This window comes from Plodia interpunctella, chromosome 7 (assembly GCF_027563975.2).
Source record: "Plodia interpunctella isolate USDA-ARS_2022_Savannah chromosome 7, ilPloInte3.2, whole genome shotgun sequence".
Classification (NCBI taxonomy): Eukaryota; Metazoa; Arthropoda; class Insecta; order Lepidoptera; family Pyralidae; genus Plodia; species Plodia interpunctella.
The window spans coordinates 8,183,297-8,209,877 of record NC_071300.1 but is presented as its reverse complement, the minus strand read 5'-3'; the positions used below and the strand labels follow the sequence as shown (position 1 = coordinate 8,209,877).

The following is a 26,581-nucleotide window of genomic DNA, read 5'->3' as shown; positions in this document are numbered from 1 at the left end:
CAATTGGCCCCAGTATTACGAAACCTTGAATGTTTCGAAATTTTATTGATATTATGTACATCACTAGGGTATCTAGAAGGCTCAACAAGGGAGCCAACATAAAAATATTGATTGTGTTGTGTAGTGTGAGATGTCAGTTTGACAATAACAGACCTGACGTTCAAAGTTCTAATCAAATTTCAAAAGAAAAGAGAGAAAATGCGGCTAATGGTGTGTCTGTGTTAGATAAACCGCCTTATCGAAAATAAATATGATTTTTATTATATTTAAAGGGTGATAATGAGAATAATTAATTTAAGGATTAAGAATATCTTACAACAATATTTATAATAAGCATGGAAGCTCAATGTAAGTAACGCGAAATAAAGTACCTAATAATAATAACCAATTTTAAAAGTTTATTCTTGTTTGTTTCAGCTGTTAGTGGCACAAAACCAGAATTCTCAGTTCGCATAGCAGTATGTGATCATTATTTGACTAAGCCCTTTCCCGGCCTAGATGTTATTTACTCAGATTTTAGAGGGGCTGATATCAAACAGGTGAGTCATGCAAATAAATTTAATTTTGTCACAATTTTGTAGAAAATAGAAAATCTTAGATGTACATGGTGTTATAAAGTGGGATAAGGGTAGACTAATGATGAATATGTATACAGTGTCATGTCTTTATCTTTTGATGATCTAAATAGAAGCAGCCGACATTCTATGTTGTTCTTCCTTTGCTTCCAGACCAAAGTGCAAGATAAAATTATTAGATATAAAATCTTAGTTTAATAAAATTTTCCTAATCTCTTGTTATTCCATTTGTACATCTGGGCATTAAAATTAGTTGGTAAGTAAATTAAGTAGACAATTGCAAACAAATCACTAAAATTTATTTCTAAAAAATCCTCATTCATATTCAGTTTCAAAACCGGGAACATATATGTTAAAATTGAAATCTTAGTTGTGATGATCTAAGTGTATATTGGTCAAAGCTAAAAAAATTTTTAAGGTGCCAATTCTGAGAGTGTTTGGGCCCACACCGGATGGACACAAAGCATGTCTTCATATACATGGTGTTTTCCCTTATTTCTACATACCATGCCCAACACCAAATCCAGAACCACAATTTTTGTATCAGGTAAATAGTTATTTATCAACTAGCAGTCCATCCAGGTTTTGCTCAGGTAAAACCATAATAAATTATAGGTAAAACTTCCTTGGGAATCACACTACCACCTATTGGTGGAAACTGTACAAAAATTTCTCTGTGTAGTTTTTGAGTTTATTGCATTCACAGATTTAGAAACCTCAAGAAGTTTCCAAACTTTGTTGTAACTTCAAAAAATACCTATTAATAACTAACAAAAAGGTAAATAAATAGGGTTAGTCTTTGCCATGCAAAGTTAAACATTTCATAAAAGATTTTGAGGGGTTTTTTTTTAAAGGCGATGGGTAAGCTTTGCACAGTAGTGACAATAAAGGTTAATAAAAAAAGAAGTCAATATAAAAATAATTCTTTATTTTACTATAAAATTAATGAGACAACTATATAATTTCAGATAGCAGCCAGTTTGGATAAAGTATTAAACATTGCTTTAAAACAAGCCACTTCTGTACAGCAGCATGTTTATAGGATATCATTGGTGAAAGGACTGTAAGATCCATATTTAATATTATAATTGTGAAAGTGTGTTTGTTTGTCCTTCTTTTACATTCAAATACAGTATTAGATTAAGCTGAACTTTAATGTGGACATATTTGGAGACCTGGACGGTGACTTAGACCTGGTCATAAAATTAAATTAATTACGAGTTGTAAATATAATTCTTAGTCCAATAACCTATCTACAATCCTTTGAATTGAGTGGATTAGAAAGATCTATCTGCAATGCTCGCGGGCATCAGCTAGTCAGCTGGTCAATAAAGGTTAAGTGTGATTAGTGCATTAAGTAACTGTATCTTGGTAACATATTTTCCTAAGCTTCTATCATTGTTTTCTAGGCCATTCTATGGATTTCATGATAAAGATCATCTTTATTTAAAAGTATTTTTGTACAATCCTGGATTGATCAAACAAGCGGTAGAGCTATGCAGTAATGGAGCTATTTTAGGACAGCCCTTTCAGCCTCATGAATCACATCTCAACTTTACTCTACAATTCTTTATAGACTTCAACCTTTTTGGAATGAGTAACATAGATTTACAATCTGTGACATTTCGTAAAACAGGGCTGTCTCAAGACAGTAATGAGCCTGTGGAAAGTCTTGATAACAAATTCCTCAAAGCAGAGAGCTCATGTTTTTATGAAGCTGATTGTATTGCATGTCACATCGTCAACAGACAAAGAATAGGAAGAGGAGATGGTATAGAAAACCCAGGTTTAGAAGAAGTATGGAATCAGGAGAAAGAAAGACGAAAACAACTAAACATGTCAATGGCTTCAAAATCATTGTCCCAAATTAGACTTAAAGCTGAGGAAACTGAGTCACATTACAAATATGAGCAAATGTTCTTGATTAAAATATCAAATGATATAAATAATCCTGTGAAAATTGAAAATGAACCTCAAGTAGAAAAGGAAAAAGTTTATTATCCAGCTGAAAGTATGGAAGGCTCTCAGTTGTTTGATGCTGTGGATGTCAGTGTACATTTGCCCGATCGGAGACATTCTATTACTCTCAGTGACACATTCAGAAAAGATTCAGATGAGACTCTAACAGAAGATGCTGATAATACTATAGTTGATGAAAATGTTGCCTTGAACTGTAGTTTTCATTACAGTCAAGTGTTATGTAAGTATTTAGTGTAAGTATGTAGTGTCGTAAATTGATCTAGTGAAAAAAAACATTTAAATCGCCCAGAATACAATTCAATTCTCTTTTTAGTAAACAGTGAAGATTTAGATCTAGTTGACATGTTACAAGACATGGATCAACAACCTGTTGAAAATGACAGTATTATGTGCACCCCGGCTGATGATAACAAAGAGGGGAGCGATGCTGACGATGCTGAGTATTCACAGGCCTTCAATGAGGAAACTGTGTTGATGGAGATGTACAAGAGGTAGGTACTTATAGACATTGTAATTAGTTATATGCAAATTTTGAATTTCAAGAGCTTATAATAAAAATCCGAATATATTTATTATTTCTAAAAATGGTAAGAAATCAATATAATAAAACAGTAGAAAAAAAATCTGTACATTGAATAAATTTACATAAAAACAAATTTAGGCGATAGAGACATGGTAACAGAGTAAGAATTTGAAAAAAAAATCTGTCTGTATGTCTGTTTGTACACGCTAATCTTCGGAACCACTGGACGGATTTGAATGAAACTTTTTTTGTTATCTATTAAGCCTGACCAACATATAGGGTATACATGATTTTGAAAACTGGAACACCTGATGGAGAACAATACCATCATTGTTCTCCAGCTAAACTATAGGAAATATAGAAATGACTCCTTAACAAAAAGAAGGAAGGAAGGAGTCATAATGGTCGAGCTATAGGAAATATAGTTTTTCAGACTGATTGGCACCTTTTGTATGTATAGGTATCCCTACGCTTTGTCTGTATAATTAAATTTCTTTAATAATTTTGACTCCTTACCAAAAATTGTACGGCCACGCGAACGAAGTCGCAGGCATCCGCTAGTCATTATACAAATGTAATAAATTAGGCTTATATGATGACGGTATTCGAGTTATTAATCCCTAGATTTTTATAGTAAAGATGGACTGGTTGGAAATGAATCTTCTTGGAATGATTCTTTTTGGGAAGGTGCAAATATACCACAGTTAGACGGCACTTGTGATGATGATCGTAAGTGGCTTTATTACATGTCTATCGTTTTTAAAAAATATTTTTGAATATATTTATTATAGGTAATTTTATTTCAGATGTGAAAAAAGTTAGAAAAAGAAAAATGAGACACTTAAAATTGGGTCTATCACGGCCTAAAAAGAAATCAAGCTCTAATGAAATAGGTAATGAGACAAGTTTTAATAAAGACGAAAGCGATTGTGATGAAATAAACGCTTCTAGAGAAACTATCGATAGCATTTCAAGTCTGCATTTAAGGAAAGTTGTCAAGACTGAGCCTCACAGCTTTTCAGAAAATTGTAATGAGACTAATGCGGAAGAAACATCTATAATGAACTTAGTAGATAAGATATCTTTAAAGCATAATAATGAATCAAACATCGCAGAATCTTATGATATTAAAAATAAATTTATACCGGAAGCAGGCACTTCACATGTAAGTAAAGAAAATGATATAAAAGATGATATAATAAAAGATTCGAATGATTCAATTTTTACTGAAGATACATTCGAGTCATCTTTTGATAATAAACAGGGTATTATGAGTTTTTATGATATGTCTAAAGTGTTCGATGTATCATTACAAAACAACAATCTAAGTTTTAATGATGATGAGACTGAAAATAACATTCGGAATTCTGCGAAAAAAAATGGAAACATTGATATAGATGTTAAAAATATCAACGTCATAAAAACTGAAGCAGTAGCTATTGTAACTCCGAAAATAAGACCGCCAACAAAGAACTACATACTATCATCACTAGAAAAGTACAATATTCCTAAAGTTAAAAATATGCAGCCATTTTATTCAGATCACAAAGATGTGGGCGATAAAGTAGAAATAGGACAAATGATAATTAAGTTACAAAGTAAGCTATCGAAAGATCAGAAACCTCTAGAAAAAGTGTTAGACACAACAAGTATAGAGGAGTGGCGCCAGTTAATTTTTATGCAGAATAATGAAATGTCTGAAGATACTGCAAAACCCGAGGTATTGAAATCACTTCTAAGTGGCAATAAAAATACTATATTGGAACCGATAAATAGGCCTCCGACTAAGTTTCAAATAATAAAATCCTTAGAGGAAACGCAAGAACAGAAACTAGAGAATAAAGTTGATAAGGAGATCAGTAAAAATTTAGATGATCTAGAGAATTCCCAAGCTATAGGACTGAATGCAGACGAAATTAATAATAGCATAAGCTTAGGAAGTCAGGTAAGGAGTGATCAAAGCATATAAATATATCATAGGTTCGGTTTTCAAGTATATCAAGTTTAATCAATTAAATTTCAGGATAGGCCAAATGAAAATAGTACTCTTCAAATAACAATGCAGCCTGATGGTTCATATTTGTGCTTTGGTGGCAGTGAGAATAAAAACGAGAACACACTCGAAACTCCAGCGGTTGAAGTAAGTATATTATAACAAAATATAAAACATGATATCTTAAATGAGGGATAGTAAGTAATCATAGATAAAAAAAAGAAGAAAAAAAAACCCGAAAGTAATATTATGTCAACATACTGCTCTCAATATATGTAGATAGCCATGACGCCTCGAAAAGAAGAACTAATAACAGTAAATAGATAAGTATTTGAAAAATGAAGTACATTAAAGTAGAAAGTTAATTAATAATGCCAAGAAAGTCGTGTGTGTTTCATGAAGTTTTGAATATACATAATTGAATGTTCTTTTCCTAGGTCGATTTTCTGACAATAATGCTAACAGAAGTTCAGACAACAGTGAGAGAAGATTTTCACCCAGACCCAATGTTGGACCCCATTCAGGCAATATTCATTATGGTCACCAACGACTGCCCACCTGAGCATTTCCTTGCAAAATCTATAACACAAATTATAGCAATAGATAATTTGACACCTCCGAAAATATTAGACAAATGCGTTTTCAATGTAAACGTTACGTATGTGAATAATGAAAGTGAATTGTTGGAACTGCTTATTGAGATAGTAAAAAAACATGATCCAGATATTATGTGCGGGTATGAAATAGAAATGAACTCTTGGGGTTACATTTTGGAGAGGTCTCAAGTTCTCGGTTTGGAGATGCCCAGAGAAATTTCTAGAATTACTGAGAAGTATAGACAGAAGAAATGGAGGGGGGAAGACAATGATATGACGGGTAAAATTATTGGAAGGATCTGTTTTAATGTGTGGAGATTGTTCCGTCATGAGCTTGCTTTGTCGAGTTATAGTTTTGAGAATTGTATGTATGAGGTGTTAAAGGAAAGAGTTCCGAAATACAGTTACGCTCAATTGGCGGCGTGGTGGAATCATGAGTCGAGGATGTTGAGATGGGTTCCCGTTGAATATTACATAACCAGGCTCACTGGAACTGTAAGGATGCTGGAGAAGCTAGATATTATAAGTGAGTACGAAAAAATATATTATAATATAGTTGCTATTTTTGAATTAGGTTATTTTATTCGCTCATTAAGTTAATGGCGTAGATTGAAGCTGCATGGACCTGTCTGGCTGTAATAGTCGTATTTGCAGTAATTTTGTGTAGTTTGATGTATGTGGTACCTAGTATAATAAAATATAGAATGTATTTTTTTGTGTTAACAGATCGTACCTCTGAACTAGCTCGTCTATTTGGGCTTCAATGGTGGGAAGTCCTATCTCGCGGTTCACAATTCCGCGTGGAGTCGCTGATGCTGCGCGCGGCGCGACCTCTCAATTTGGTCGCGTTATCTCCTACGGTCAAGCAACGAGCGGCTATGAAAGCACCCGAGTGTTTACCACTTATATTTGAGCCAGGTAATCATCTATCATTCACTTTTTCAATCAAGTACTATTTTCTAAGGTTAAAACTAAAAATGTATGTATAAGCTTGTATGACAGTGAAAATAACTAAGAAACGCGTTCCAAATAACCATACTATTATAGCCTAAAATAAATAGTAATTGATCCATTAAACTGACATATAGTCATGTTCTAATAAGTAAATGCGTTTTAATATTTTGTTATTTACCGTATTGTCGAACAGACAGAGATCTTAAGAGCGGAAAATAAATAAGGTATCTGTGCTCACTTGACTGGCAATACTGAATATTTTTCAACCAATCACAGTCATCCATTTTGGTATTGCAATGGTGAAAAATTGTAGTTCGTCAAAAATCCATTCAAAAAAAAATCTCCTATTTCTGTGGTCCTATTTGTGTGGTTCTTTATGTTTTGTAAACACTGATTGTTGCAGAGTCGCGCTTCTACTCAGACCCAGTAATAGTGCTGGACTTCCAAAGTCTATACCCCTCCATGATGATAGCATACAACTACTGCTTCTCCACTTGCATTGGTCGAGTACAAAACATTAATGGGTGAATATTTTAGTTTTAACCAATTTTGACGGATTTGTAAATCTTAAAGGCATTCTGTTTGTCTCATTCACAAACCTAACATGTGAAAGAAATAGGCGATCGCGATGGATTAGTTTCATCTCCTTCGCTCTTAAGATTTGTGATAGAGACGGGGTGACACCAGCACGTGCCCAGGTTTGTGCATGTATGCAGTTTTAAAATTTACATAATATCAGAGATGACATTAAAAAAACGAAACCAACTAAAAAAATGTTCTATTCATATTTAATTTATAAATTATTACTGTTTATTTTCCATGGCAGACATGATATTTTTATAGTCTGTATTATGTGTCCCACTGCTGGGTAAAGCCCTCGCATTTTGTCTCCCAAAAAGTATATCTTGAACTTTAATATAGTATATAATTATTTTATATCAGGGAATCCGCCTACGAATTCGGCGCTTGGCGTCTCCGCATACCAAAAGCAAAATTAGAAGCCCTAGTGAAAAAGGGGCTTGTCCACTGGTCTCCAGTGGGCGTTGGATTCGTCAAGTCGTCCGTCCGACGCGGTGTGTTACCAGCTTTATTGAGGCGTATACTAGCGGCTAGACAAGCTGTGAAGAAGGGGATGAAGATGCAGACTGATGAGGCAGTCAAGAAGGCCATGCATTCGAGGCAATTAGGTAATAAGGATGGCCCAGGAAAGAGAAGTTACGTAGACGGAAGGGGGCCTATACCCAGCTGTGAGTCACTCAACAGTGATGAATGTTCGTATAGTGCTGGCTTGATGTCGTCAAGGTTGATAGCCTGACAAATAAAATCTGACGCTTAAGGAACAACAGAAAGGGATGCATGTATACAAAAGGTAGTAAATCAGGACTGCCTTCCTTTTCTATTATATACGTGCATTCTTCTAGGTGCTATTCTTTAGAGCCTTTCTTTTGCGGCAAGTGTGTGAGTTATGTTGGCCGCTTTTAAATGCCAAAGCCGTGCGTAGTGGTGAAGAAAAAGTAGGAAAGCGGCCCCTGGGTTTCATCGCTTAACGTCTGAGGAAGGGGCCGGTAAACCTGTTAGAATAATGTATCAAAATAAAAAATGAAAATAAATTGTCTATTCGCAACCGGCATCTGTGTTTCTATTAGGTTATGTGCATAGTCCGTATTTGTACAGTTTTTTTTTTCATAGTAAATTCGTATTGTTGTTGGAAAAATAAGCTATAATGTCGTCGGGAAAATATTTAGTTAACGTGCCAAAGTTAAAGGGGCGAGAAAATTACGACAATTTGGCGTTCGCAGTAAGAAACAAATAACAAAGATATAATATTTCCCAGTGAGAGACCGCGTTTTGAAACAGGATGCTCTGTTTTATTAATGAGCCGCATGCATTGTGTTTTTTTTTCCTAGATTTTACGTGGGTTTTGATAATATCCTTTCGTCTGTTCAGGGCTGAAGTTGATAGCGAACGTGACATACGGGTATACGGCGGCTAACTTCAGTGGTCGGATGCCGTGTGTTGAAGTAGCGGATAGCGTGGTCTCCAAGGGTAGGGAAACTTTGGAGCGGGCCATACGACTTGTGAGGAACGGGAGTTGGAATGCAAAGGTGAGGTAAAATTGTGTAAATTTTTTATATAAGTAGCTCTTATGTGCGCCACGTGCGACATCCACAGTAGGGTATAGAGTGGTCCTATTTTAGGGCGGAATCACACCACATATATCTATGTCTCCGAGGAGTGTTTCGACCTCTATGGATGAAAGTACATAGAAAAATTACATATTTTTTGCCTCCTCACCTCCCTGAAAATAATCCTGGCGGCGTTTAAGTGAAATCAAATGTTATTATTACTAGGTGGTGTACGGCGACACGGATTCCATGTTCGTGGTGGTCCCAGGTGGTACTCGAGCGGAAGCGTTCGCTATTGGCCAGCAGATCGCTGACGCCGTCACCGCAGACAACCCGTCACCTGTGGCGCTTAAGTTAGAGAAGGTAGGTTGGTCCCGACCTCTGAGATCTCTCTCTTATTGGAGCGTAATCCCAGTTCCGGGTCCGCTTTCCTACTTTTTTGTCTACACTTTGCACGGTCGTCGGCATTCCTAGTTGTCAGGCCATTGGCACGCATATCTTCCTTGACGATATGATCTCTGAGGGTCAATAGACATGTTCACTGATATTATGAAAATAGGGTGAAACGGCCTAAATTTCATTAACAATAATAACAGGTATACCAACCCTGTATACTTCAAACGAAGAAGCGCTACGTGGGCTACATGTACGAGAGCCCTGATCAAGAACACCCCGTGTATGAAGCTAAGGGCATCGAGACTGTTCGCAGGGACGGGTGCCCGGCGGGTGTTAAGGTAACTATATTGTTTTTAGTCTCTTTCTCTCCTTTTCGCCTATCCCGGTTAAATTATGAGCTGTGACGCCCCAAAGCCCAGAGTTCGCGTAGAAATTAACCATTTTGTAGATTTGGTTATGCTTTTAAATAGATAACACGCGGTTGCCTTTTTTGAAGTTGTGATTTTACAACCGGCCGCCTGAAGGATTTCAACCCTCGTGTCAACCCGAGAGGGAAGTTTTTATTTCAGACATAAATGTCCATATTGAGATCAGATTTTTTTTATCCTAATTTAATTTAGCATAACGAGTTAGTCATATATTTTTTGACATACTTGTTTTTTGGCATACCTTTTCAATAAGAATAATTATAGTTTAGGCTAATGTATTTTACCATAATTGGGATTTGCATAGTTATACAGTGTAGCTAGTGCTACACTGTATAACTACCATATCCTAACCACCCCGGCCACCCCGCCATATCCTAACCTAGTGGTTAGGATATGGCGGGGTGGCCCTTAGACCACCCATAAGCCGCCAATATGCTTTAGTTATTATGCTTATGGGTAGGTATGCGTAAAAAGATTGTGCCTAAAAAATTATGCCAAATTAATATTGTGTGTAACTATTATTATGATAAGTAAAAGTATGCCATGTTAAATTGTGACATAAAATTGTATGCATAAAAATAGGGAACCATTTATGTTATGAATACATTATTCCGGCTATACGTTGCCGTGTAGATGCTGCACCGCGCGCTATGCACTCTATTCTCGACCGGGGACATGTCTCAAGTCAAACGCGAGGTAGTGTCGCAGCTGTCGCGGCTGGCGGCCGACCAGCTGCCGATACAGGAACTGTTCTTCACGAGGGAGTACCATGGACCCACTGGGTACAAACCGGGCGCCGTCGCTGTACCCAATGAAATTGCCAAGTGAGTGTTAGATGAAATATATCTATTTTATTTGCGAAAACACGTGTAAATTGATACATAAAATCTTAAAACTTTACTCAATATGCCTTACCATAGAATGGTGTGTAAATATAGTTACGGTTTAATCCACTTTGATGACCTGGGTGATATCACCTAGGATATCAAATTCCACATTTTTGTGTTTACATCTTGACCATAAAGGTATGACAAGAAATGAGGGCGCTAAATTCTTCGTAGCTGTCACATTTTTGACGGAAAATGCTGAAGTATGGCAACAATTTTGTATGGAAAATTTTTAGTTCCACTTTAATTGTGTCTACTCTTTATGGCTATGATACCTCTGTATTGCTGCGACTGTACTGCTTGAGCTGTACAGTTATACTTAAAAGTAAATAAAAAGGAAAAAAAACATTTTAATTGAAATGAACACTAAATGTGTTCTAAGGTTGATTTTATTTAATTTTTCGGAAAACTATGATTTTTCAAACACTAACTAACAATGGCGTTCATGCTCGTCTAGCTTGACAAAAAAAACCATGTGGGGTATTACACAATATAATATTAGTACTCTCAAGATGAAAACCACAATTAGTGACATAAACCATTTGTGTCCCAGACGCATAGCCCGCATCGACAGGCGCGCGACGCCGACGGCGGGCTGGCGGCTGCGCTGGCTGGTGTCGGCCGGGCCGCCGGCCGCGCCGCTGGCCCGCCTGGCCCGCACGCCGCGCGACCTCCTCGCTGACCCCAAGCGACCCCACGTGGGGTATTACGCTACTAGGGTGCTGCTGCCCCCGCTGCATCGATGTCTGTCGCTATTGGGGGTCGACGTTTTTAAATGGTGATTATATTTTACTATTGCTATAGTTTAAAATGATTAGATTCAATTTATGTATATTATAAAAATAAGTCCTCTGTCACGTCCGGCTATCTGTATTGTTTGAACACGATAAAATCTAAAACTACCGGACAGATTTTTGTACGGTTTTCTCTAACCGTAAATTCATCCTACACTATCAACAGCTGAACCACGTGACTTCCTAGACGAGACGGTCCAGATATAATTTGACCGGGTAGATTAAATTTTTACCTGTGAAAGGTAAAATTTACAAGTACTAATTGTAATTACTTTAAGATCATTGTAACACTGGGTTGGCGAAGAAATAATACGAATTTTAATAAATTTGAATCACCCCAGGTGGTGTGAACTGAGCTACGGTCGCACGTCCAGCCACCACCGGCACGCTGTAACCAGCGGCATCGCGCGCTACATGTGGCGCCGCCGCTGCGCGCTGTGCGGCGCGCGCGGCGCCCGGCCGGTGTGCGACCTCTGTGCGGCGGACGGACGGCCTGTGCTCGCGATGGCGCACAGGCTTAATGTCGCGCAGACACGGCTGCGGCAGTGTCAGACGGTGAGAACTTCAAGTTAAGCAAACAGTTTTAATCTCTACAGCTGTTGTGACAACTAAATGGATGAAAAAAAATTGAATGTTGTTATGACAATTTTACGTGTGTAACTTATTTGTTTAATGTATTTTAAAAAGAAATAAAACAAGTTATGTTCTCACTATAGCATTTTTATTAGCTTTTGTTGGTTTGCGCACTTAATATTACAATAGTATCGCCCGCTACATGTGCGGGCGAGTGTGTGCTGGACAGCCAGCCTGTGAGAGCTATATTTTGCTGGTTTTCATACTTAACAAATGTTACTCAACATAGATGTAAATAGGGCATTGTCGTTCATATTTTTTATGTCATGATCATCATTTTATCAACGCACTGCTGCGTGCTGGATATAGGCTTCATTTTTTTCGCGCTACTACCTACGGTCATCGCTTTTCCGTGACCGTGACCTTAACAGTTTCATCTGACCAGGCGGGATAATGATTTACCAATAAAAAGTCTGCTCATAAAGAGTGGAAGAGGGCGCTGTGTCCACTTGACTCGGTTGAACACCCAGTTTTAAAATTGTTATTTTCAGATCTGTATCTCTTGCTGCGGTCACAGGGAATACAACAGCTGCGAGAACACAGAATGCCCATTGCTTTGGAGGAGATTGACCGCGCGGGAGAAATTGGACGAGGTTAGAGATATCGTATCCAATCTACCCGCTGGATTTTGTAATGAGAGTCTAGATTTTTAATCATGTTATTTTTACACCAAGATATTATTACAGCTATCAGTTTAACTCAGTCCCAGAGTTATATTTCAGTTAAACATATTTTGTTTGCCAGTTATGTCAGTGTTAAATATTGTAGTAAGATAGGGATAAAACCATTTATAGGTAAGCTATAGGTAAGACGAGTCATTCCCGAGAACCTTTTTGATCCAAAGTACATACATGTATTGATATCCGTTCATCGGTAGTCCAACCTCCTTTGCGCACTGAAAGGTATATTTAAATTTACGTTGTTGAGTAACAAACTTTCGCGTCTAAAACGTAATTCAAATGACTGAACCTAAATATTTTTAAACATATTACTTGCCTTTTAGATATAAGTTGTATTATAATTTTAAATACTGTATGCCTAGAAGGGCAAACTGTACAACTATATCTTGTATGTACCACTTAATTATGTAACGACACAGTTATCACAATAAATATTATTATACAAATATACCGATGAGAGACAGTAATTTATGCACCTTGCATCAAAAAGTTCTTGGGAGTACTAGGTGTATTATCTGTAGCTTCATTGAATGAAAGTCAGAAAGATAGTAGAAATGTCCATAATGTTGTTGACTAACATGATTGTTCATTAATATCTATGTATTAAACCGTAATTAAGATGTCATAAATGCATATTATATTATAAGGTCTTTTTTATGTGATTGATACAATACTAGTATTGAAGATTGTCTTTTCTTATATTTGAATTAATAATTATGTCTGAAGTAAATTTATTGTAAGTTAAAGAAAAATTAAAGTATTTATTAAATCACATTTATTTTTATAATAAAGTAATTTATACACAAATGCCCTTCTTTATTATTTCTAAATTGTTAAGAAAACTTTGATTTGATTTGTGAGTTGCAGTAAATGATTCCATATTTTTACAAATTTGTAGCTGCTCCTCTTTTGTACATAATTGAACCATTGTCAATACTAGGTTTAATAGTACAGTAACTGTTGTATCAGCCTCGCTCGTCACAAATAGTATTTTTAATAACAGCGACAACATCTTTTGGTCTGACGCCAGTCTCCACACACACCAGCAATGCTTCAGCCATACGGAGAGACACTGAAAAGATCATTTTCATTTTGACTTGTACCATAGAAACATGATAATGTAATTTATGACTACTTCTGACCAGGAGGCTTACCATCATCTCTTATTGCGATGCAGTTCACGACCTAAACTGATCTACATCGCAAATAAGTACCATCACATAACATATTAGTTTTCAGTATGAATATGATTAATTTTACGTTCCTAAATTGAACTGAGTTGCATTTGAATTGATCTGCAAGAGTTGATGGTAGGCCTGCAGGCCCCATTACATAGATTTTGACATTCAATGTACACAAAACAATTGGGTTGGGCTTTTAATTGATCAATTTTATTTATATAACATTCAGTGTGCTTTACCTCTAAAACATCTTGCAACATAATCTCAGCTACTGCCTCATTACTGCACACATCCAAAGCATCACAGACAACTGATTTGAACAGTTTCCTCTTGATACAGTGCACCCCATGCATCTCAATCATCTGCCTTGTGAAGTTAAAACAAACTGCCTTTCTGTACAAGTTTGATTCTGTGTGCATTTGGTCCAGTATTGTTTTGTAGATTTCATCAGTTTTTGTCACCTGAATTAGAATAAGATAGAATATTATTTAAACAGATATCAATCAGGAAAATATATACTGTTCGATATAAATACACCTCCCGAGCTAATAAAACATACTTCTTTTTCATAAATTATAAATATACCCTGTTCATGCACAAAATAGATTTATTAGAATACATACTGGCAAAGAAGCTAAAAAGAAAACAGAACCTTTATATCTGATGGTAGCATCGAGAGCAGCTTCAGCAAACAAGGCAAGGTTAACTTGGTTACTTCTATATCTTTTTCAACTAAACATTTCTTTAAACTTCCATAAATAACCTCATAATAGTTTCCTTGGCTGAAGTCTGATGATGTCTGTAAATATGAGAAATAATGCTTATTTAATTGCTATTTATTGACCTAAATATTTTGTGATAAAGCTATTTAGTTTCTACACCTAGAATCAATCTATCTGTGTGTGATTGAGAGTTGATATAATTTCTTATGTACTAAAGCATGAAAATGATCTTATGGAGAATCAGACAAAATATACTGATACAATAAGTAAACTATTATAATTTTTCTGTGATATTCAAACCTATACCAGCAGGACAAGGTGAATGAATGTCAGATCACTGAAGCAAAGAGGTAAAGAAAGTAGTCTTCACTCACCAAACATTGCAATACTTCTAAACAACACTTCAGGCCTTTTATTTTGTTTCCCATGTTGTAATCTTCTACAAGAAGCAAAGAAATAGGTAACACACTCAATGGATTCAATTTTATTTTGTAATTCTGAAAAGAAAAAATACTATAATGTAGATCTACATGTTCACAAATGCTTAATGGGACACAAAATTAGTTCAATTTTTATTATAAAAGTCATGCATCCATGAAAGTCAAACAGTTGCCATACTAAAACATGTATTCATCTGACCATGGATCATCCTCATGAAAGTTGTGGAGCAGGTAGACATTAGAAAATTTAGTATGAAAGTGGAAACATTTATGACTTAAAGCATAGTAGTAAATAATTTACCTTCACACCATTCAGTAATTTGCAGTACACCTCTATCAGAGCGGGATAATTTTTGAAAGTTTTAGATGTTAACTTTTTATGTATATCGTCGATAATGTTATCAAATAATAGTTGTGGGTTGAATATTTTATTACTTTCCAATAAATTGCATAGATTAGACCCGTACTTCATATCAAATGCTTGGTTTAATTGTGAAGAGCACTCTTTACATTTATCTCGAAACCATGGACCACTACTTTGTAGTTCCAAGTCTAATATAATTAATTTGGGTAATGAAATGGATGCTATGTCTGTATCGGATCTGAAGTCGAGACCACTTAATGTCTTTATTAAAACAGGAAAATGTATGTTTAATTTGTTTTCTCTTATGTCGAATTCGGTATGCTCTTCAGATTCATCTATGGCTTTCGCAAGTTTTGGTAACAAACATCGTTCAATAGACTCCTCTATTATTGAATTCTGGTTTTCCATATCTTAACCAAGAACTGATATTATATCTCTTATAAGTAAAACTGGAAACACTTTGTTTTTGCTGTAGTTGCAAAATAAGACAGGCCGGCACGTCACAGTGATTACAAAAAAGATAGTGATTACAAGAAAGAGTACATAGATAATTACTTCATTTAATTACAACATTTACAACAAGCGGTATATAGGTATACCGCGTATATCCTCCTAGGTATTTTTTCAATGTTTTTTTTAGTAAACAAACATGTGTCACTGTACGTATACAATGACAATAAAAAAATGTTGCCGTTGTAATCGAATCACCCAAATGGCGTCTACCTATCGTATAACACCGAGGTACCTATCTCACGTCTACCTATCCTAACGTAGTACGTAATCGTATCGTTTCACCCCAGACACAGTTGGTAATGTGACATTGACATTTACTTTTGTTTTCAAAAATTAAAAAAAAAAAACAGAAAATCGACATATTTTTGAGGTTATTTCAAAAATTACATAATTTTTTTTTCTCCTAAATAACAACACCTCTGAACAGAACAGGAATATCAGAAAATAGAAAATACAGTACATACCGTTAATGTTTTATTTATAGCCTGTAAGATGTTGAAGTAAGTGTGCTATAATTTTCAGTACCATAGTTCATCATTCCAGCCATTGTTTTCATATCTTCTTGTTTTGTAGGTTCGGGATAAAATCTGCTGTATTAGGTTCAGCAGTATATTATACAATTGACAAAGGCGTCTGGAAAGATAGCACTACAACTAAATCACTGTATGAAGATCTTGAAAAGGGTGTGTCACCTTATGTTGGTGAACTGACAAAACAAATTCCGTACGAGGTAATTCTTTGATGCCTTGGAAGCTCAACCATGTTCAGTTTTCAGTTGTTAATTTGTTATTAAATTGATGTATGTTTTTTCAGTTACCTCCACTCCCATCAAATGATAGACTCTCATATCTATTTAAATATTATTGGAATTGTGGAGTCAAATCAACATTCAGGTTTCTTGTAGACCTTCCGACTCACGCCACTAATGCTGCGACTTCAGCATACGAAATGGTTTCATCATCAATAAACGCCAGCGAGCCTATTGTGAACGAAGAAAAAACAAATTAATCTGTAATGTATTTTGTTATGTGGATGTTATTTTTCAAATTATGGTAAACATAAATAGAATTTTGTTTCAGTATCTACAGTTTTTATTTTTTTCAATAGCACGACACTGAAGCATTCATCCTTGTGCAACTAATATGTATTCTATTGGTCTTATGTGTTGTAATTCTAAAGACAACTACTGATATTTTCAGAATTTTTGTCTTGTATGTCTTATGATGTTTATAATTTATCAGGAAAAATACATTTTTATTCAATAAAAATGTTTATATAACAGCAGTGAATGGGACAATTGGTGCAGGTATAGAAAGAAAAATGCATTTTTACAAAACAGCCCACATTTGTGGCACAGTTTGATTTATTCCTTTCTCACAGTGTCACATTTTTTACACCTTTTCCTAGTAGGTACATAAAGTCAACAAATACATTATCTCGGTTGATAGCAATAAACACATATTTGTATAAAATGTAATGCAACTACATTCATTGTATTTGAGAAATAATAACATAAAAAAGAATGATTATGCGAGTAGAAATTATGAATTTCAAAATTAATCTAAATAAAATCAGTGAAATACATATGTACTTGTCACACTAATTGTACCAATAGCTACTGGAGAAGGGATTTGTGCACGTCACAATGTTTTAATAAAATACAAACATGTCACTAGGGAATGATCTTGAAAATTCTCTGATAAAATTATTTCAAATAATGATAGTGGGGAAAGTGACTTACAGTTTATTCATTCAAAACTCTTTCAATAAAAGAAAATGGAAAAATAGTATTTATCTAAGTGTATAAATTAACTTTAATTTTTACAACTTATTAGCATACATATTGCATTTTTTGTAGAATCTCCAATAAATACATACATAAACAGGAAATATGTAACAATAGATTTAGGATGTAGTAGCAATGTGAAAGTTTTATTGGAAAAAGTTTTGCTAAAATAAGTATTTCGGACACTTATGCCACAGTTGCAGTTCTTTGTCAATTAACTGGTTAAAAATGATAATATGTCATGTTTGGGTGGAGGAAAGCTGTTGAATTTCATTTGTTTATTCCAGGGGCAGTGGGATTCCAGTTGCTAGGCAACCGTCTCTGTTTCCATTGGTTCAGCTTCAGCACCAGTTTTCTTTTTCTTCTTTTTGTTGGATTTCGTGGATGAGTTCAAGAGGGCCTGAAAATATGAAATTATTGATATCTTTCCTTGCAGCGGACATGCTTATTAAATTTTTTCAACAAGAATGTAGTGATGGTTCAAACTAAAGTGTCAATACAACAAATTAGCTCAAAAAGATCACGTTTTTATACCCTGTGCTTGCCCAAAACATTCCATGAGTAGAATGCTTTGAAATGAATCAGGGTTCTAGTCATTTTGGAGACAATTAGTATCAAACAAAATTCTTGCTTTCATATTATATTGTACCTGTAGCTCACAACTTTGAACTTGGGTCCTTATCTATACTAAATTTAAAAAAAATAGTTTAGCTGTGAAAGCATGAAAGACAGACTTCCGCATTTATAGTATTAACATGGAACTAGCTGAGCCTTTGGGCATTGCACTTTGAAGATTCTGAATGAAAAGTTTATTTATTAACTTTTCATTTAAGCCATTATAGGTTATCCACCCATGCACCAAATTTGATCAAAATGCAACTAGTCGTTTTTCTATGATTGAATGACTGTGATATCAAACAAGTAAATTTTGTATTAATTACCCAATAACAATATTTCTACTCACAACTTTCTCATTTAATATATTATTAAAATTAGAACTAACATTGAGCTCAGGGTCCTTGATGGAACGCTCACTCTTGCACTGGCTCTTGTCGAAGGGAAGCCCCGTGATGCGGTGCGTGCCACTCGGCAGCAGCAGCGCTGTGAATTTGAACTGTGCTACCAACTCCCCTGGCCGTTCATACAAAACCTGCAGATGCGAAAAATATATTGATATCAATAATCTTGATAATTCACTATTTAATGGAAAGTAAGTAAGTCTATATAGAAATTAATAAAGGGACCTTGCATTATTGGGAACGGTATTATGAGACACAATAATAATAATAGAGGGACACAAGTGAGAAAAGCTTTTTTAAAATCTATTTTTTGTCAAGACTTCAGTTGCTTGGTGCGACTATGTCAGGTTCATAGGGAAATTCCTATTCATAGGGAAATTCAGATGTATTTATACATTCTGGAGAGGGGTGATGATGCAAAGGCAGACATAATACCAAATAAACCCCACTTTCTTCTTCACTTTAAATACATCATTCTATAATATTTTACCTGGAAAGGTTCGATGAGCTTATGATTGACACATTCTACAACTCCTAATCTCGCGCTGGTCTCTTTGTCGAAGCTGCGCAAGTTGAATGGCATCGACCCATGCTTGTTCCGCACCTGGTAACATTGAAACAAACACATAAATCAACTCTACAAAAAAAACTCGAGAAGCAACATGAAAAAACACAACAGGCCCAGGTCATAAAGTGTTGAGATGTTCTATGCCAGTAAACTAATTTTTTTTACTGGTTCAAACACATCCCTTTAATATTACCAGATCAAAAACAAATATTGCAATAAACAATATTTTGAAGAGTTTCAATCTGGGTCATTTGTCTTGATATGTCCACATAGAGCCAACAAATATGTTTATATTTCTTTTTAGCATACTGTGAAATCTTATAACTGAAAGAGACAAGTATAACCACTGAATATCCTTTGTTACAATTCTTTGTTAAGAACAAAGAATTGTAATACAATACAATTCTTTGTTCTTAACAAAGAATTGTAATAAAGGGTATTCAGTGCCCATAAGAACGAGAAAATATTACCTCACTGTAAAACATTCTTGATGCTTTTAACTTGAGCTGATATACTTCATCAGTTTTCTTGTATATTGTTGTCCTTGTGTCCATTTCACGACCCTAGAATAATTAAAATAATAGTAATATTATTTGCTGAATATATTCCAGGTTACATTTATTATGAATATAATTAGAAATGTCAGTCAAAATAAAACTAAAACATAATCAATAACATTTCAGTACAAGAGATTGACTGTTGATATATTTTCCCCTGAATACTGCCACCTCAGTCAAATTGAACTGACATGGAAAGAAATCAGGGTCCTTTTTAAATTTTTGTATAATGAAATAGCCCATTTCTGTCACACTTAACCGTTAGGTATTCTTTTTTGTAATTTTGTTCTACCTAATTGTCGGTAAAACGATTAATGTCATCTATGCCCATGTTAACCTACCTGAGCTGAGTGTTGGCTATAAAATGAATGTGGAAGCATTTTGATGACTCAGGTTTAACTCTGGCGTCAAAAGAGTGACTACTTTAATCCTGACTGATTGCAAATACTCTAAAGGTAAGGCGAGGATGGGATGGTCCTACGAACTATCGGCAGTATACAAGATGGCAACAGCTGGCGAATGATAGAAGTGGTTGGAATCAGAAAGGGGAGGCTTTTGCCCAGCAACTGCCAGCCAGCAGTGGGCCCTGATACATTAGCTACATTAAAAAAAAACTTAAACCAAACTTACCACCCCCTCTCCTGTAGAAACAAGAACATCCATTGCATACACCTCATAAGTCTCTAGAGTGGCTTTCTCATGTTCTTTACGCTGGGCTTCTGAAGGATTCTGTATTATGCTCTTCTCTCCATCAATGCGGAATTGTTTAAGCTGGTGAGATAGCATGCCCTCCACAGGCTTGCACCCATATTCTGCACTGATCTTTTGGATTGCATCAGTGATGGCATAGTTCTGAAGTATACAATTTTAGGCTTTATCCTTACATATTATAAAAAGAAGTCCCAATGTAGCATCTCTTTGTATTAATGTAATAAATTCAAAAACTATTGGACATATTCTTTTACAATTTTCACCAATAAATATTTAATTCCTGAGGAAAGTTTAGGTGTAAGTACATTTATATATATATATTTAACTAGTGGCCTATCATGGATAGCAAAATTTCTTACCATACAAAATTCAAGATAGCATATTGCTATTACTAGGGCCACATATTTCAAAAATAATTATAATGTTTTTAAAGTAATAAGTAATTGTTACTTCAAACTAAAGGAAAGTAAAGATAATGCTAGTAGTTCAAAAAAGTACATTTTAAAATTACTACTTCTATACTACAACAATAAAATTGCCTGTAGTAGACTATAATAGACTCATGCTCAAATAGATAAGCAAAAGCGCATTTAGTTACTTTGCTCTTCCCTGTGCTTGTACCAACAATGCAATGAGTTGCAATGTTGGAAAGATTCAGGGGACAAAAAATTATTAGTCATACCAGCTCTAAACAGTTTGCCAAATTTTGGCAGATTGGTATACATTTTTGGTTTTTCATTGCAATAAAAACATTCATACATACTATGCAATCCACAATGCATGTGAGTTTGGTGACAGCTGGCATTATACTTAATACTTGTACTGAACTGATATAATAACAGACTGAAAATACACATACACTTATCCCATAGACTATCTATGGGATAAGACAGCCTTTACTATCACCTGTAATTTGTGTCTTGTGTTTTCTTTATGCAATAAAGTTTTAACAAACTTCACAAGTCTTTTAATATTCCCAGAATGAACTAAGAACTTTTCATTAAAATATAACATTGTTTAGTCAATATGTTTTGTGTTGTATATGATTTTTTGTATATTCAAATGACCATTACCTCATTATCAGGTCTCAGCAATCTTAGGGCTGCTTCACTAGCTAGATGTGCAGCCAACAGTACATCCGCAGCCCGTCCAGTCACTTCACCACCTCCCACAGCAACTGTGTGGGCAACCACTGCTATGAACCCATCTATATGTGCACCCAGATCACTGAAAATATTTTGTTAAGGTGAAGACAAAAAAATGATTTAGCAAATATCTCGATGTCCCTGAAGCAATGTAAAGTGAGCTTTACTGAAGATCTATTTTTAACATTGTAAGTAATTCAGAGAGGAATCTGTTTTTCATAAATAATTTGACGTATTTCTAAAGTAATTTGGCCATATTGTTTGCATGTATATCACTTGTTATAGCAGACTGCTGTACATAGGTTGTTTGGCACATAACTTAGTACTCTACTCACATTTTGGCTAGATCACCTTGTTTTAAAATATAGTCACTTTCACTTGGGATAGGCGAGAAGTGACATATACAATTGTTGACGGACACACATGTTGAGAAAGCTATTCCCTTTTTCGAGTCCTTCTCTTTCTTGAAAACCTTGGACGTTTCCTCCAAGATCAGCTTGTCTCCGAACTCGCATATTTCGCGCGCAGACGCATCAGGGACACATTTCGCTATGACTTGTTCCAAGACACCTGTAACCCAAAGGATATCTTAGTTAAAGCGGAGTATTAGTCAAAATGTTTCAGGATGCTCTCGGTACAAGTGGCACCGCATGGCGATGACACGCGTCCAAACCCTTCCTGGATGGAACGCATAACACCACAAACACTGTGACAATAAATTCCAAAGTTATTTATGTAACTATAAAGAATCTTCGACTCACGGTTGACAATTTGTCCTGCAAGCTTATACTTGGTAACAACCAAGTCTTCTGCAATCGTTTTCTCGACTTCTTTATCGTCAGCCATTTCTCAAATTGTAGTTTGGTTAAGTATCACGTTCCCCATTGGATGAACAAATGTCAGTCACGTGACTACAAAATCGCGAATGAAAATGGCGGTAATACACCTAGTAATAAACAGAGCCAAATGGGAACATGTACCCATTGGACCCGTTCCCCCACTCAAGATTAAGTCTGGCTGGGCCAATAATGCCAGAACAATCTGTATTCCTGCCGCAGGCAGCAGGAACGGACACAGGCAACATCAAAGTACCCGGTGCAGAGATATAATTCTGGCTCCACATTATCGTCGAACGCGAATGCATGAACATTGTATATGAGTGCTTTTATTTACCACATTGAAAAACCAGCAATGTATGCCGAACCGACAAAGTTCGGCAAACTTCTCCTCGATAGTGTGGAGCCGGCATAATTATCGACTCAAAGATCGACTGGAGAAGATAATCAGAAACAAATACCTACCCATACCTATATGAGTGCAACACTTGCAACATTTTCAGAAATAAAAAAAGCAAGTTTATCAATCAAATCATTTTTACATACCTAGGTACTAAAAGACTGTAGACTAGACATTATAAGTAGAAAGTACTCTGTGGACTAGACCCTACCTGTCATTGTGATTAGTTAGTGATACATTCTAATAAAATAAAATAAACAGAATTTGCGTAGAGTTTTAAATTCTTTTAGGTCTTATTTTAGTTTATAAATTTAAATCGAAGGCCTATAAACTGTGCTGTGCTTAATAATGGAACTATCGTCTGAAGAACTTTTGAATAAATTAAATGAAAAAATAATGTTTGGTGAAGAACTAATGTTGCAATTAAAACCGGTGCAATCAATCGACGGTGTGATGAAATTGCACAGGAAAATTCACCAAGAAATATTGTTTCTTAAGAAGGTAACTTAACTTTTATATGATGACTGAATATTCAAATATTTTACATAAAGTGCTTGCTTTTTTCATTATCATTAACCAGATGGGTTAATGATAATGAATAAGCAATTTAAATTCGGTTCTGTTCCAGTTGCAAAAGTCAAAGAAAATTAAAATGGAACAACTGTCATGTTCCAATCTTACCCACCTGGGGGCTATGGTGGAATGTGTGACAAGACCTGGTGTTATTGCAGTTTGTAAAATATTCCACATAGACGATAGCAGCAAATTAGTCATTGATATTATCAGTGATGAAGGCAAGTCTTGGACAAAAGGTAAGAAAACCTTGTTCTAACAACTTCAATTTAAGATTTGTGTGTTAATTATATACTTAATGTAGACTAGTTGTTAATAATTTAGCCTACCCATAACTCATACTATACATAACTTAATATTACATATACTTATTGTGGTAATTTCTCCCAAACTACAATGTTGAATTGGCAAAACTGGCACATTGATTTTAAATTTTATTTAAATATTTCAGTAATAGCCAGAAACCCAAAATCTCTGTCAGCATTGAGTGCAGGCAAAGCATCATATGGGGCTCGATCCATCCTTGATCAGGCTGATGATTACCTGGAGTGTGCTAAGCTCTATCCATGTATGTACCAACCTCCAAAGGTCTGTATGGCATTGTTTACAACTACTTGGTAAATAAACTTGATTTCAATACACACAGTTTTGATGATACACAAAATCTGATTGTCATTTTCATTGTTTGATGTTAATAAGCACACAGTTGTTCATTTATTTCCTTGTAGATCACAGTAATCTGTGAAGTAAGTGGTAAGCCCCTCTGGCATGATAGAACTGTTTAAATGAGTTGTTTCATTATATGAAATTTAAAATGTAATAGGAAGAATTGCATTCTGAATCAAATGCTTTGACTTTGCTGAACCAACTAAGGGTTTAAAATTATTTTCACTTTCAGGTTATTTTTGAATTTATGAGTGGTATTGAGGAAATTTTAGCAAATAAACTAAAGGCAGTTGGAGTTATAGTCAAGGGGGAAATCTTGCCTGACTCAAGTCAGAGTGAAATTTGTGATGAATCTTATGACTCTGAGAGCAGTGATGAGGAATCTATAAACAACAGGTAATATGGCAATATAATTTATTTGTATAATTCTAAGGTTGCTTAACAATGCTCTATACATTCACACCTGGCTCATTGGTATTGGTTTAGCCCTGTCCAGAACAGGACTAGAGTCTAGTTGCATCTAGAACCTGGATTCAGCCCTGGGGCAAATGTACAAAAATACGCAACAAATATACAAACTATAAAAAGGTTAAACATTATCTTTTCAGCCAAAAAACCACTTTGGAGGAAGTGTCCCACTGTATGGAGGATCATCCTGAGATTAATACTCTTAACCTGGATGTGACTGCCATGATGGCTTATGTGAGCAACATGACAAATGGACATTACAATTATGTTTTCAAGCAAGATGTCCTAACTCAACAATGTGCTTGGGAAGCAGAGAGACCGGTGAAACCTGTGTTAGAAAAATTATTTGAAGGTATGGAACTCTATCATATATGAGTGTGTTCCCTTTTTCGTGATTACAAAGCCGGGGATCTACTTGATGAAATGAACCTTTAAATTTGAATATCTGGCATGGATTTTGCGACCGGCCGACTTATGACCTTATGAAGATTTATTTTAAACTCATGAAATACAATTAATTATGTCATATTGTTGTGTAATACCTTTCAGAAAAGACATTGGTTTGTTGCGAAACAGCTTGGGGTGACTTTGAGAAAATTGTTAATACATTAGGGGGGGCAATGGAAAAGAGGAGAACAGCTGAATTAAAAACAATGGTAAAAATATATCCAGATGATTTTGGAGGTCAGTGGTGTTATTCTAATATTTCTATTATGATCACTGTGTTTTTTGTTGTGGTTGTCCCCAAACATATGTACTGTATATGTACTAACATTGTCTTTTTTTAGGTGTTGATGATTATCCAAGGAGTAATTTAAAAGTGAGAGGTCATGTACGGTTAAGATCAAAAATTATATTTAATTTTGGACATAGAATGAAAGCTCTTACAGTATCTGCTAATGAAGGCTATGTTAGAGCAGCTCTACAACAGGTAACTAATACAATACAAAACCCTTTATTACACGCCTGTTCAGCTGGCAATAACAGCATTCCTAAAGAGGGTTGACGGCCGGCAGGCGGCCGAGAACACGGTCAGGTGAGAGAATCGACGGTCAGGTCGATAAAATAAAATATTATATTTTCAGGGTGTAACATATGCTGCATTTATACACGAATCAAGAGCTCTTACAGAAGGAAAGGAACCTACAGCTACAAAACTTACTTTATGACCGTTTTTATATATGGGTATGGTAAAAAAAGCTTTTTTGGAATGATTGCGTACAGTGTACTTTTGTAGTTTTTTGCTTAAATTAATTTACATTATTTTTTGATCTGACAACTGCCAATTATTATGATTAATGTGTAACAATTTAAATCAACGAACATACAAAATTAGCTTAGATGTTAATTATGAACATATTCAAAGGGATAAACTGTGAAAATACAAAAAATATTTACGACAGTTTCGCCCTGATATTCATAAAAAATATAAAGCATACTATAAGCTAAAGTACCTATGTTTTGTCCCTATCGCACTTGTCAATAGCAAAATTTGATATTGACAGTTCGAAACAAAACATACTTTGACGTATGCTTCTTTTTTATGAATAACAGGGTGAGTACGGACTTGAGGTAACCTGAATCAAAGTGGCGTATTGTTACTTTGCTCGCTAGTTAGCGCTAGTATCGAACGAGGTCCTATTTACTATAGCAGGCATTGAAAGACATTCGTACAACAAATGTTTAAAATTTGCCTTGATTTGTGTGAAGTGAATTTAACCCGTGACGCGACCCTTGCGTAGTACTGCGTTAGTGCCTACGTTAGAGCTTGAGACGCGCGATACCGCACGTGCTTTAGTCTAAGCAGGCGTAAGTCCGCACATCTCTTATGTGATCCAGTTTAGGACCAAAAATATGCCGTTCATGTAAAACCTTTTCCCTTCAAGGCAATATAATAACTTAAAAAACTGTTACACTTTTGTACCAATAACTTACCAATTCGCGGTCTCTAACGCCTTAACGATTATTATACATGACTGACTGTGATTTGTGATGTACCTACCTAGTATTTTTAGAATACATTTTTTAATATATTTAATTCCTGTATTTTTTTAATCAGTTTTATTT

General features: G+C 35.3%; 5 protein-coding genes across 5 annotated transcripts; 3 read left to right on the top strand and 2 right to left on the bottom strand.

Annotated features, from left to right (window-relative positions):
- Positions 1–144: 144 nt before the first annotated feature.
- PolZ1 (DNA polymerase zeta subunit 1) lies at positions 145–14,742 on the top strand. Its single transcript, XM_053748194.2, has 20 exons — positions 145–348; positions 418–539; positions 994–1,122; positions 1,544–1,638; positions 1,985–2,775; positions 2,869–3,046; positions 3,713–3,807; positions 3,885–5,023; positions 5,102–5,218; positions 5,509–6,193; positions 6,394–6,585; positions 7,025–7,145; positions 7,564–7,808; positions 8,569–8,726; positions 8,973–9,110; positions 9,344–9,481; positions 10,205–10,395; positions 11,012–11,236; positions 11,594–11,807; positions 12,377–14,742. The coding sequence occupies exons 1-20, from the start codon at positions 336–338 to the stop codon at positions 12,536–12,538; spliced, it is 5,148 nt and encodes a 1,715-aa protein (XP_053604169.1). The 5' UTR covers positions 145–335; the 3' UTR covers positions 12,539–14,742.
- On the bottom strand, positions 13,326–16,029 carry LOC128671592 (uncharacterized). Its single transcript, XM_053748227.2, has 5 exons — positions 15,210–16,029; positions 14,843–14,965; positions 14,399–14,545; positions 13,986–14,207; positions 13,326–13,637 (listed from the first exon to the last, which is right to left on the bottom strand). Exons 1-5 carry the CDS (start codon positions 15,678–15,680, stop codon positions 13,362–13,364), a joined length of 1,239 nt encoding a protein of 412 aa, XP_053604202.1. The 5' UTR covers positions 15,681–16,029; the 3' UTR covers positions 13,326–13,361.
- Positions 16,030–16,104: 75 nt separating this feature from the next.
- On the top strand, positions 16,105–16,866 carry QIL1. Its single transcript, XM_053748235.1, has 3 exons — positions 16,105–16,285; positions 16,359–16,515; positions 16,599–16,866. Exons 1-3 carry the CDS (start codon positions 16,278–16,280, stop codon positions 16,791–16,793), a joined length of 360 nt encoding a protein of 119 aa, XP_053604210.1. The 5' UTR covers positions 16,105–16,277; the 3' UTR covers positions 16,794–16,866.
- A 244-nt stretch (positions 16,867–17,110) lies between these two features.
- On the bottom strand, positions 17,111–22,520 carry LOC128671590 (uncharacterized protein). The gene is made up of 8 exons (XM_053748223.1): positions 22,333–22,520; positions 21,907–22,141; positions 21,500–21,653; positions 20,346–20,567; positions 19,629–19,721; positions 19,081–19,194; positions 18,575–18,721; positions 17,111–17,971 (listed from the first exon to the last, which is right to left on the bottom strand). The coding sequence occupies exons 1-8, from the start codon at positions 22,415–22,417 to the stop codon at positions 17,879–17,881; spliced, it is 1,143 nt and encodes a 380-aa protein (XP_053604198.1). The 5' UTR covers positions 22,418–22,520; the 3' UTR covers positions 17,111–17,878.
- Positions 22,521–22,993: 473 nt separating this feature from the next.
- LOC128671589 (uncharacterized protein) lies at positions 22,994–26,560 on the top strand. Its single transcript, XM_053748222.2, has 8 exons — positions 22,994–23,308; positions 23,436–23,619; positions 23,832–23,968; positions 24,279–24,442; positions 24,655–24,866; positions 25,064–25,198; positions 25,303–25,445; positions 25,600–26,560. Exons 1-8 carry the CDS (start codon positions 23,156–23,158, stop codon positions 25,681–25,683), a joined length of 1,212 nt encoding a protein of 403 aa, XP_053604197.1. The 5' UTR covers positions 22,994–23,155; the 3' UTR covers positions 25,684–26,560.
- Positions 26,561–26,581: the final 21 nt, after the last annotated feature.